At 40.6% G+C, this 12,612-nt stretch overlaps 1 protein-coding gene across 8 annotated transcripts in view; it reads right to left on the minus strand.

The window, feature by feature from the left end:
- Positions 1-208: 208 nt before the first annotated feature.
- The window catches only part of LOC148845041 (N-acetylglucosaminyl transferase component family protein / Gpi1 family protein), a 60,664-nt gene continuing 48,260 nt past the window's right edge, over positions 209-12,612 (minus strand). For 4 of the 8 annotated variants that reach the window (XM_088954852.1, XM_088954850.1, XM_088954855.1 and 1 more), the window contains exons 7-9: positions 1,277-1,716; positions 940-1,033; positions 209-828 (exon numbers count right to left, since the gene is read on the minus strand). In XM_088954852.1, the coding sequence (XP_088810978.1) occupies positions 708-828; positions 940-1,033; positions 1,277-1,716 (655 nt within the window). In that variant the 3' untranslated portion in view covers positions 209-707. Of the gene's footprint in view, positions 829-939; positions 1,034-1,270; positions 1,717-12,612 lie in introns of all 8 variants that reach the window. The other 4 variants (XM_088954849.1, XM_088954853.1, XM_088954851.1 and 1 more) reach the window with 1 other exon arrangement.

Here is a 12,612-nt window from a genome sequence, read left to right on the forward strand (position 1 = left end):
TGCTAAAGCTGTTCAAAAGAAGTTCTTTCATTGTCTAATATGGTCCACTGGAGGATCACAATGCACACACTTCATGGAATGACTAACAGAGAAAAGTATCTGTTTCACTGGCCGTCTTTAAAAAGAACTCTTGAATATAAAGGAGGGTATAGTCTGTGATAACACCTTATGCACTTCATATGTTACTTGATTAAGGTATTTGTAAAGCTTTTTGTATATGAAAGTCAGGCTTTTACATCAATATAATTTACAGAAATGAGAATTCAAAAAAAAGAAAAAAGTAAGCTAAACAAATTTGTGAACCTTCTACTCTATCACGGAACCTTTTAGATTTAACAGATTTGGTACCTAAGGTCTATTGCTAGCATAAGCACAGTAACTAGATAAAATTAAAAGAAAAAAAGAGGAAACAACAACGACGACGACGATGACGACAACAACAACAACAAATGCTGGTCTCCAACAGGATGGACCAAAAGCACACTCATCAAATGGTAAAGAAGAAACTCTCCTCAGTTCCTGTGGCTATAATCTTTTGCCAAGTGAGCCACGTGAGATAACTTTTACCTCATCCCCCTACAGTATGAAAGCAGAGCACACATCCTCATCAAAAATAATAATAAAAGAAAGAGAACAAATTAGCAGTAAGTGGAAACAAAGAATTGAGTTGGAAAAAGTGGAATGTGATATTAGGTTAGCAGAATCTGTCAGAAGTCATCTATCATGCATGCAATTATTGTGTCATGGCATAGTCGCCAATACTCCCTACAGGTGACAGACATCCATGGCATTGTTGGAGGGAGAGAAATTCCCAGAGCAGAAGGAATTCTGTAACAGAAAATGAAATGTTTAAACTTATAATCATATCTAATAGGGAAACAAACTAAGCAGTCTGGACTCTGGATGATGCACAAACAATTGAAAAGATACGCAGCCTACCTTCTTCCGGTGAAAAGTCCATAGGCAGGTGAAGCACCAGATGACAGAGAAACCCCATGAAACAAAACTCTGTAGTGTGGTAGAATGATTTGTCCTGAAATAAACTTCCACTCTGATTAGTATTAAAGCCACAGTGACAGAATGCTGAAAGGTGCATCTAACCCCAAAAGAGTGAAATATGCTAACCCAAGTTAAGGTGTTAACATGTTCTAGACAAAACAAAGGATCCCACTATTAAATGCATGTGTTTGGAAAAAAATGACAGATACTTTAAAATTATTTGAACAAGCCCTGTCATGATTCCCCAACCAAGCCATGTTAAGAATAATACCGGTACCTATATTTGAAAAGTTGCTGCGAAGAAATGAAATCATAATTGCATATCTTTTTTCATCTTCCTGTTTTGTCCCGTCTTCTGGAGTCTTCCCACATCCTGGATGGTCTTCATCAATATATCCAACCTCTGGATGACCAAGCACCTTACTACCTGGATCAGTTAATATTTCGAACCATATTCCGCACAGAAATCTTCTTGGTCTTACCATCCAGATGAAAATTTTAGCATAAGGTGTAGCATGAAGGATTGACACAATGACCTCAATCAATATACAGATGCAACTAGATGTTGTATTCATAATTGTGAAAAAAATGTAGAAAACATAAGTTGTAGGTAGTAAAAGTAGTAGGGGGGTAAAAAGAAGAGATCCAACTATATGTTGCTCAACAGTGTAGTCATAACTATCCAACCTCCGTCGAAGTGGGTTCCATTTTCGGCCCCTGCCAATAGTTCAGAAACCATCAGTGCCTTTATAGCTGAATTACAGAAACCATTTAACAATGACAGCATAGCTATTTCACCCTACTACCTTTGAATTTCCCATGTCATAGGATAACCGTGTGTGGCATCATCCAATAAAAAGCCAACACGTTTATTCAAGTTCCCCACAAAGGATAAAGAGTTTCTACAGCAGGTGAAGAAGCAGAGCTTCAGATAGTTATTTATGGGCTTTGGAGGGCCTTTCAGCTAAACATCAAACAGCTTGGTGGAAGGATATGTGCAGACTGTTGTGTAGTCTTTTGCAAGGGACAACTCATTCTGGCATTAAGCAGACCCTTTTTTATAGGTAACTGCCTAACTGGAAGTGTGTTATTCTTTTTTATAAAAAAAAAAAATCAAATATGTACAAAGTATAATGCATCCCAATATATAGACTGGAAGTACGTTACCTATCCCTTTTCTTAGATTAACCTTACATTTGAGCTCCAAAAAGTTGCTGCCCGTTTTCCCCTAATCTTGCCAAAGAATCAGCCCTTCCAATTGTTGACCATTGAGCCAACTGAAACAACCTCATTTCAAGCACACTTCTAGTTTAGTTGGTTCTTTTTTATATGATTAGATTTAGGTATGTGGAAATATCTGGAAAATTGTGTAGCTCATGAGCTAGCCTCACGTAATAGGCAATACTGGAACAAACTTAGCCCCCTGGTGGCTTACTGCCAAGGACTTGGCTCCTTTTCTTAACATTTATACTTATTTAGAAATATAAAGTTCTCCACAAATGAATGATTAAATGATCTATGTAATGTTAAAAAAGAATAACCAACTGATGGTGGCTCGGTGGGTAAGTTCTCTGGCTGGTTCCCACTTCACCAGGGTTGGGAGGTTATGGGTATAGGGGACAGGCTACCCTCCATTGTATAACTCCATGAAGCAAAAAAAATGTTGAAAAATAATAATTTGTATGTAATTGAACATAAGAACCTTGCATATATTTTCAACAAGAAAAATACAGGAACAAATAAAAAGAAATAACACGGTCATTCTTATGTGAAAAAATGTAAGAAGTCCCCCATATCCAAAAGCAACCAAAATGCCAAAAACTAGCATGAAACAGAACAAGTGTGAGTGAAAATGAAAAGAAGGAATTATTGATCAAAAAGAAAAAAATGAAAAGAAGGAACAACATCCTTATAAATGCTTCAATCTTTGGACTTGGGAGGAAAAAACCTCTCTAATATGCAGTTGGCATCAAAGAACTAAGTACCCCAAGCAAGGGCCGCATGAAACAAGTGAACTGTGCACTTTCCATCATGTTCTTTTCAAGTAAGCACAGCCCCCCTATATGATAAGGGATTAAGAGTCCAATCGAGATTTTGAAGAAGGTTGAAACACATGGTTATTCCCCTATCCAGAAAATGGGGAACCAGAACATTGAACCACCTCATAAAAAGTAAAGATCTTTATGGTTGTCCTCACCAGAGGAGAAACCAAATGCGGTCTTGGACAATGCTCACAGTATTTACCAAAATCACTCCAACATATTTCTGAAATCTGATTTAGCATCATCCCCAACTTTGCATCCTGTGAGTGGACCATACTTGCTAAATATCTTCAAAATACATCTCCAAAAGCTAAACCCATATGACGAGTTAACCACCGAATAAGACCACTAAAAAAGAGTTTCAATATATTTCACCATTATAATTCTTCTCTACTTGGCAGATTCCTCTCTAGGCAACTTCTATAACAAGTTCGAATCTGCCCCCCCATCGACTTGTGCCCCAAAATCGTCCCACACCATTAAAAGACACCGCGTGTCCTCCCACACGCATGCACCTCAGCCTCGTGCAGAGCTAATGGGACAGCTGTTATCTCCCATTTCACCCAAAAAAGAGAGTTTCTCTCTTTCAAGTTCGAATCTCAGTCTCTCACTCCTATCAACTTGCCCTCTGAAACCCAGACCACTGCATCTCCTCCCCCGTCGAATTTTGCCGAGGAATCCAACGCCGACGATCGTTCCGGTAGATACACCGGAGGTACACACTCCCCGTCCCTCTCATCTCAGATATTCTCAAATATATTTTTCTCAGTTTTTTTAACATTTTTTTTTTGCAATAGAAAAAACGCAGAATGGAAGAATTGCAACAGATACAGGTATTGGCTCTGGTTAGGACTCAAAGGCTTGAAACAATGACAACAATGTCTTTTTATGTCATCCCTAGAAAGCGCTTTGTCTTGATAATGCGACTTTTAAGTTCGACAAACCAACTGCTTGTTTCTATCTCTAAATTATCAGCAACAAGGACAACTATAGGAAAAGGATTCATCATTTTTCTTGATGGAAGCCAAACTGAATTAATTTAAGCAACTCAACCTCCAACTAATCTTGATTTCCCTTTAAAGTACAGAAACACATCATGGCTCAAAATCAAGTTTTGAACTTGTTTATGAGGTCTTCAGTGCCAACCCTCTAATCTTTCTTTTTTTTTTTGGAGAGAGCCAACCCTCACGAAAACGATTGTGCTCTGTCTGACTCACACAATTATTATGGTTTAAATAACCATGAAATTTGCTCGTCTTTGCACTGCATGTCAACCCAATCGGAGACATTCCATGGTTAAACTCAAATCAGTGAATTTAGTGTGGAATATTGCAGGAGGAAGAGAACATATTCGAGAATATCTGCCGGCGATTCTTCCTTCTGCGTTTTTTCTATTGCAAAAACAAGTTAAAAAACTAAAAGAAAAAACATATCTGAGAATATCTGAGATAAGAGGGATGGGGAGTTCTGGTGTATCTGGTGGAATGATCGTCGGCATTGGATTTCTTAAAAAGATCCGGCGGAGGAGGAGATGGAGCGGTCTGAGTTTCAGAGGGCAGGTCAATAGGAGTGAAAGATTGAGATCCAAACTCGAAAGAAGGAAACTCACTTTTTTGGGTGAAGGTGCTAACGGCCGTCCCATTAGCTCCTCACGAGGTTGAGGCGCATGCGTGTGGGTGGACACGCGGCGTCTTCTAATGATGTGGGACGTTTTTGCAGTGCAATTCGGTGGGGGGCAGATTCAAACTCCTCTATAACCGCTTACCATGAAACGCTTTCTCTGTGAGACCCACATTCCTAAAACCCAACCCTCCTACTTTTGGCTGATAGACTCAAGACAATTTAACAAGATGGAACTTCCTCTTGTCTTTCCTCCTATTCCACAAAATAGCTCTTCAAATTTTCTACAACCTCTTCTCTATCAAAGCTGGCATCTTAATTTGCACATGTGATGCCACTACCTAATCAAAGGAAGTGATTTTTCCACCCCACAAATCTCCTATCCAACCTCTCGATTAAGGCAAAAAAACTGCCTAATATCCAACACAAAACTCAGATAAGAATGAGGGAAATGTCAAGAAAACAGCCCAAGAACTCAACACAAGAAATTAAAAAAAAAATTGCTGGTCTCAAGTCTCAGCACCAAACAAAGTGCTCTTATAGAGATCGACATAGTAGAAAAGTTTGGACAACCTGTTTTGATATAAAAAATGTAAAATAAAGAAGAAAAGAAAGAGAAGAAAAGATTCAACTGAGAAAGAGAGAGAAGAGAGATAGAAGAGAATGGGACAAGCTCAGAATTAGGTCCGACCACCCCTTTCATTAGATTATATACATAAATAAAAGAGAGTACAAAGACAAGTATGCCCTTAGTAAGTCAGTTACTTGTGAGAACTTAAAAACACTCTTAACTTAAAACATAAACTAATGGGCCTAAGGCCCAATAACTCACTAACTATACTATGTAAATAAAAAACATGTTATATCAACCCAAAACTCAACAAACATGAAAAGCTGAAGGAGCACCTTCAAAACAACAGAAAATTGCTCTCAAATTTCTAACTTGTGAAATAGAAAGATCAAATAAAATAAGGGTGCAATGAAAGGTGGTACATGAGAAAATGTACACCAAAGCAAAGCAGATAAAGGTTAAAAAGGTAGAACACTATCACTAAAAAAGTAATCTCTATGAGCATCAAATTTAGCTAACCCATCTGCTACAGTGTTCAGTTCCCTGGTGTTAGAATGCTCGAGTCAGGGGTATTTTGGTCATTCTGGTGTATCTTATTGAAAGTGAAATGTCTATTGTATCTGAGTTTAAGTTATGTGTCCCATCTTCTATGAGGGACAAAATTGTCTTTCTTGTAACTCAAGTTTTCATGAATAAAAGTCAAGTGGGTCGGCTAGGAGAGGTACTTTTGTACATCCTCTCTTCTAGTCTGGCCGAATACTTTTCTCCTCTCCTTCTTCTTCTTCTTTCTCTTTTCTTTCTTCTTTCTTCTTCTCTACTTTGACCTAGAAACAACTAGGGTTTATTCACATGGTATCAGAGCATTAAGGTCTGGTGTTCGTTTTTTTTTTTTTTCTTGCTGCTGTCTTCTTCCTGGGTTCGCCGCCAGCTTCATAGTAGGTTTCTTCATCCTACAGCTGATCTGATTGAAGACTCGATAAAGGGCTGAAAAGGAGTTGTCGTTTTGAGGGCCTGGAGGTGAGAATGCCTCTGGCTGGTGCTGTGGTGGTCGTTGAAGTGGTATACTAGACCCTCTATTCAGTGTACGAAGAGGGCTAGTCGTATACAGGTATGGACACTGCTGTCGTGTGTTCAGAAATGGATTGTGAATGCTGATTTTTTTTGTGTGCATCGAAAGTTAGTTGTTGTGGTGCTGGGTGAAACTGATACACATATCAGTCATGTTTTTTTGTGTTTTCTTGCTCACATGTGTGCTGAAAGAAGAGTGGTAGACTGCTGATGTCCACGACAGCAGTGGTGTGGTGTTGATTGTGTTGTGGTGGCTGGCATATCTATGTTTTTTTTTTTTTAATGCTTAAAAGTGAACCACTAGACCTTGTGTGTAATCAGTTCTGCAGTTTGCAGAACAAGTGTTCGATGAAATGACTGAGTAATTTCAGTAGTGGTGTGTTGGTGGTAAATGGTCCTGCAGTGTGCAGTCCAAGTGTTTGATGTGTTGACTGAATGATTTCAGCTTTAAAGTGTAGTGTGTAATGTGCAGTTGAAGAAAGTGGGTTGGTGGTATTGTAAGTGAAATAAGTCTTGTGACAAGTGTGAGATTGTGGTGTATATTCAGAGGAGACATAATTGAGATGGCTTCAACTGTTGTTGGGAATGACAACAAAACAGGCATCATGCTCTCTTCAAATTATCTAAGTGTTCAAATGACATCCATCAAGTTGAATGGTGAGAACTATATACCATGGGCAAAATCTGTGGAGGTGTTCTTGAAGGCCAAGAGGAAAGTAAAACATGTGAGGGAAGAGAAACCTTCCTCTGATTCTCCTGGGTTCAGTGATTGGGAACAAGATGATGCACAGATAATGACATGGCTTTGGAACAGCATGGAACCAAAGATTAGTGTGAACTTCATGTTCCTAGATACAGCCAAAGAGATCTAGGATCATGCTAAAAAGTTGTACTCTAGACAAGACAACACAACTAGGGTATATCAGTTATACCAAGAGTACTTCAATTTGAAGCAAGAAAGTCAAAGCTTAGAAGAGTATTATGCAAGTTTGAGAAACATCCGCAATGAGCTAAATGTGTATCACCCTCTCACACCAGATGTCCAGATCCAACAGCAGCAACATGAACAACTTGATGTGACTAGGTTTCTTGTGTGCTTGAAGGCTGAGTATGAGCTTGTCAGAGCACAGATATTGGGGGGATCAGCTCTCCCCTCACTTGAAGAAGTTTTTGCTCGTCTTAAGAGGACATCCATTGAGCCAGTGGAACATTCTTCCTTCTCTGATAGATCTGGTTTGGTAGTGACTAAAGGGAGTAGTCGTGGAAGTAGAAGTGGTGGTGGCAGCAGTGGCCCTCCAAGCAACCGTGGTGGACACATGTTTAACCGGGCCAGTGGACGAACTGGAAGCCGTGAGTCAGGGGGAGGCCGTGGAAAAGGAAGGGGTAATGCTCAGAGAAAATGTACACATTGTGGCTTAGAGGGGCACACAATTAATTTCTGTTATGATTTGCGTGGTCCACCTAACACTTGGGCTAACCATGTTACATCTAAAAGTAGTAGCACAATTACAGAAAGCCAGCAAACTGCACCAACCCCCTCCACACCCACTTGTGCTTCCGGGCAGGAAATGGTGAGTGTACCACGGGCAATATATGAGCAGTTCCTTCAAACATCTCAGCAGAACACAGCTACACTTGCCCATTCAGGTATGACTTGTTTAGCTTCCAAAGCCTCACCCTGGATCATTGGTTCTGGCGCCTCGGACCATATGTCTGGGACTCCTGATGTATTCTCTTCCCTTTCTCGCACCTCCACATCTCAGACAGCTACACTTGCTAATGGTTCTACATCTCCTATTTGTGGTGTTGGTGATGTTGATCTCTCCTCATTGTCTTTAGCATCTGTTTTATATGTTCCTAAGTTCCCTTTTGACCTTATGTCTGTTAGTAGATTAACCAAGTCCCTTAATTGTTCTGTAACCTTCTATCCTTCTTCTTGTGTGTTTCAGGATCTCAAGACGGGGACGAAGATTGGTGGAGGGCATGAAGCCGGTGGTTTGTATTACCTTGATGGTGGTGGCCCTCCATTGGCTTTTCAGTCGTCTCTTACTCCTCTCCAATGGCACTGCAGACTTGGTCATCCCTCTCTCAAGGCTTTGAAGCTGCTAGTTCCTTCCTTGAGTCATCTTTCATCATTAGATTGTGAGTCATGTCAGTTGGGAAAACATCATCGAGTCTCATTTAGTCCAAGAATTGATAGTCGTGTCTCAAGTCCTTTTGCTTTAGTTCATTCTGATGGATGGGGTTCAGTTAAAGTGGGGTCATACAATGGGTTTAAGTAATTTGTAATCTTTGTTGATGACTTTTCAAGGATGACATGGATCTATCTTATGAAAGACCGTAGTGAATTGTTCTCTATTTTTCAGAAATTTCATGCTGAAATACGCACTCAGTTTGGTGTTAATATGAAAATACTTCGCTCCGATAATGCCAAAAAATACATCTCCTCATCATTTCAGCAATACCTAGAACATCATGGAATAATTCATCAAACTTCTTGTGCCTACACCCCACAACAAAACGGTGTAGCTGAACGGAAAAATAGACATCTTCTTGAAACTGCTCGGTCCTTGATGATCAATATGCATGTCCCAAAGCACTTTTGGAGTGATGTTGTTCTTACATCCTGTTTTTTAATAAATCGGATGCCCATGTCAATCCTTGGAAGTCAATCCCCTTTCTCCATGTTGTTTCCCACTTTGTCTCCCTTTCCTCTCACCCCAAGAGTCTTTGGTTGTGTTTGTTTTGTTCAGCACTTGGGGCCTCGAGTAGACAAGCTAGATGCTCGGGCTACGAAGTGTATTTTTCTTGGCTACTCAAGGACTCAGAAAGGGTACAAGTGTTATAACCCTAAGTTTCATAAATTGTTTGTGTGCCCGGATGTCACCTTCTTTGAATCAGTTCCTTTTTTCTCCAATGTCAGGGTCTCTTCTTCTCCCTCTGTGGTTCCTCTTCCTGTTCCGGTTGTGGACCCCCTTCCCGTAGCTCCCACTCCTACTGCAGATGCACATCATATGCCAGTTACTATAGAGAGGCCGCCAATTACTCAAGTGTATACTCGCAGAAGTGCTTCGGCTCCTCCACTTCAGCACCCGTCGACAGATCCTGCTACTGCTCCTTCTCCCTCAGATCTTCATCTCCCTATTGCTTTGCGGAAAGGTAAACGTACTTGTACTTCTCATCCCATTTCAGACTATGTTTCCACTGCTCACCTTTCTGCTTCCCATTACAAGTTTATATCATTACTCTCTTCAGTTCCCATTCCCAAGACTGTACAGGAAGCCCTTGCCTCTCCAAGGTGGCGACAAGCCATGGAAGAAGAACTCTCTGCTCTACAACATAATCATACGTGGGAACTCACCATCCTTCCTCCTGGTAAGCACACTGTTGGGTGTAAATGGGTCTATACAGTGAAGCATCTTCCTGATGGCAATGTGGAACGATTGAAGGCACGGTTAGTGGCCAAGGGCTATTCTTAATTATATGGTGTGGACTATATGGAGACATTCTCTCCTGTGGCTAAAATTGGTTCAGTTCGGGTGTTGATCTCATTGGCTACTATGTATGATTGGCCTCTCCTACAACTTGACATCAAAAATGCCTTCCTACATGGTGATCTTGTTGAGGAGGTGTATATGGAGCAACCACCAGGGTTTGTTGCTCAGGGGGAGGCTGGTAAGGTGTGCAGGCTCAAAAAGGCAATCTATAGACTGAAACAATCTCCACGTGCATGGTTCGGCAGGTTCAGTGAAGTGGTGAAGGCCTTTGGGATGAAACAGTGTCAGGTTGATCATTCCGTGTTTATCTATAACTCGAAAGATGGAAAAATCTAGTCGTGTATGTGGATGATATTGTCATAACTGGAAGTGTCAACAATGGAATTGACAGGCTGAAAAAATTCTTACAGGACCACTTCAATACGAAAGATCTGGAGAAGCTAAAGTATTTCTTAGGAATAGAAGTTGTGAGGTCAAAACAGGGGATCAACCTATGCCAGAGGAAATATGTTCTTGATCTACTTGAAGAAACAGGGTTGTTAGGTGCTAAACCAGCAGAGACTCCTATGGAACTCAATGCCAAGTTAAGTGTGGATGCAGGTGATGAGTTTGATAATCCTGGAAGATACAGAAGGTTGGTGGGAAAGTTGAACTACCTGACCATTACCCGACCAGATATATCATTTGCTGTGAGTGTGGTGAGTCAGTTTATGCAACATCCTCAGGTTCCTCACTGGGAAGCTGTTCTGAGAATTGTTAGGTACCTAAAGGGTGCTCTAGGTTGTGGTCTGTTATACCAAAAAGGAGGACCTCTTGAGATAGTAGGGTACACAGATGCTGATTGGGCTGGCTCTATATCAGACAGGAGGTCAACCACAGGGTATTGTACCTTCCTGGGTGGCAATTTTGTAACTTGAAAGAGCAAGAAGCAAACAGTGGTGGCAAGAAGTAGTGCGGAAGCAGAGTACAGGGCTATGGCCCATACCACATGTGAACTAGTATGGCTGAAGAACCTACTACAGGAGATGGGTTTCTCAATTGACAAACCCATGAAACTATATTGTGATAACCAAGCTGCTGTTCACATCTCATCCAATCCGGTCTTCCATGAAAGAACTAAACATATTGAGGTGGATTGTCACTTTGTGAGAGAGAAAGTGATAAGTGGGGTAATAACTACATCTCATGTGAGCTCAGGAAATCAGTGGGCAGATATCTTCACAAAAGGATTTTCGGGGAAGAATAGATTACATTTGTAACAAGCTGGGACTATATGATATATACTCTCCAGCTTGAGGGGGAGTGTTAGAATGCTCGAGTCAAGGGTATTTTGGTCATTCTGGTGTATCTTATTGAAAGTGAAATGTCTATTGTATCTGAGTTTAAGTTATGTGTCCCATCTTCTATGAGGGACAAAATTGTCTTTCTTGTAACTCAAGTTTTCATGAATAAAAGTCAAGTGGGTCGGCTAGGAGAGGTACTTTTGTACATCCTCTCTTCTAGTCTGGCCGAATACTTTTCTCCTCTCCTTCTTCTTCTTTCTCTTTTCTTTCTTCTTTCTTCTTTCTTCTCTACTTTGACCTAGAAACAACTAGGGTTTATTCACACCTGGGAATCCAGTTCAATTTAACCTGCATTGAATCCAAGATGTCTCTAGCTTCTGCCAAGAAATGAGCCAAATTCCAAGGCCCGCTGTCTTTTTCTTTTAGCCATCTTATCGTATTGGATGAATCACCTTCAATAGGTAGGGAGGAAATTCCTAACATTTTAGCATACTGAAGTCCCATGAGGGCTGCTACTATTTCTGCCTTTGTATAATTAGCACAACCAATCGGTCCACTAAAAGCCCAACATATGTTCCCGTCTCTATCCTGGACTATACCTCCAACCCCTGCTACACTAGAAGAACCTTGAGCACTCCTGTCAAAACTTAATCTCGCCATCCTTTCCTTCCTTTTAAAACAAAGATGAGAATATCCTGTCTTGGGGATGACAAGGATTTCCTTTAGATTTTGCAGGAGATCATCCAAAAAAGTCCAGCAAAATCTCCAGAATTTACAGCCCAAGGATTGTAGTGGAAAGTAATAGAGGAGATCAGATCTTCTACAGTTTTGGCTTTATTCTCAAACACCCTGTTGTTTCTTTCTTCCCAAACACCCCACATGACAGCATGAACTACCAATCTCCAATACAGATTTCCTCTTGTACCTAAACTTGTACCTTTCCATTGCCACATTGCCTCCACTACCTGTTTAGGAAAAACCCACTTGATATCAACCATTCTGAGGAAATGGTACCAAATCTTCTTGGTTACAGTACAGTGTAGAAGAAGGTGATTTGCTGATTCTCCATCATTTAGGCACAGAGGACAAGCATGTGGGGAAAAACCCACTTGATATCAACCATTCTGAGGAAATGGTACCAAATCTTCTTGGTTACAGTACAGTGTAGAAGAAGGTGATTTGCTGATTCTCCATCATTTAGGCATAGAGGACAAGCATGTGGGGAAAAACCCACTTGATATCAACCATTCTGATGAAATGGTACCAAATCTTCTTGGTTACAGTACAGTGTAGAAGAAGGTGATTTGCTGATTCTCTGTCATTTAGGCACAGAGGACAAGCATGTGGGGAAATGCACCACTTGCCTTTGAATTTTTTTCTGTAAGGTATCATAGGTGTTTATTTTCTTTAGGCAAGCCTCCCACACAACAATTTTGAGGGGACACTGGAACACCACAGATTCTTGGAAGAGGAAGTTAGGGTCACATACACTTGATACTAGAGCCTTGAAAAAGGAACTCGGGATGAACTTT

This window comes from Nelumbo lutea, chromosome 7, assembly GCF_056320005.1.
Source record: "Nelumbo lutea isolate HS-2025 chromosome 7, American lotus-T2T, whole genome shotgun sequence".
Taxonomy (NCBI): Eukaryota; Viridiplantae; Streptophyta; class Magnoliopsida; order Proteales; family Nelumbonaceae; genus Nelumbo; species Nelumbo lutea.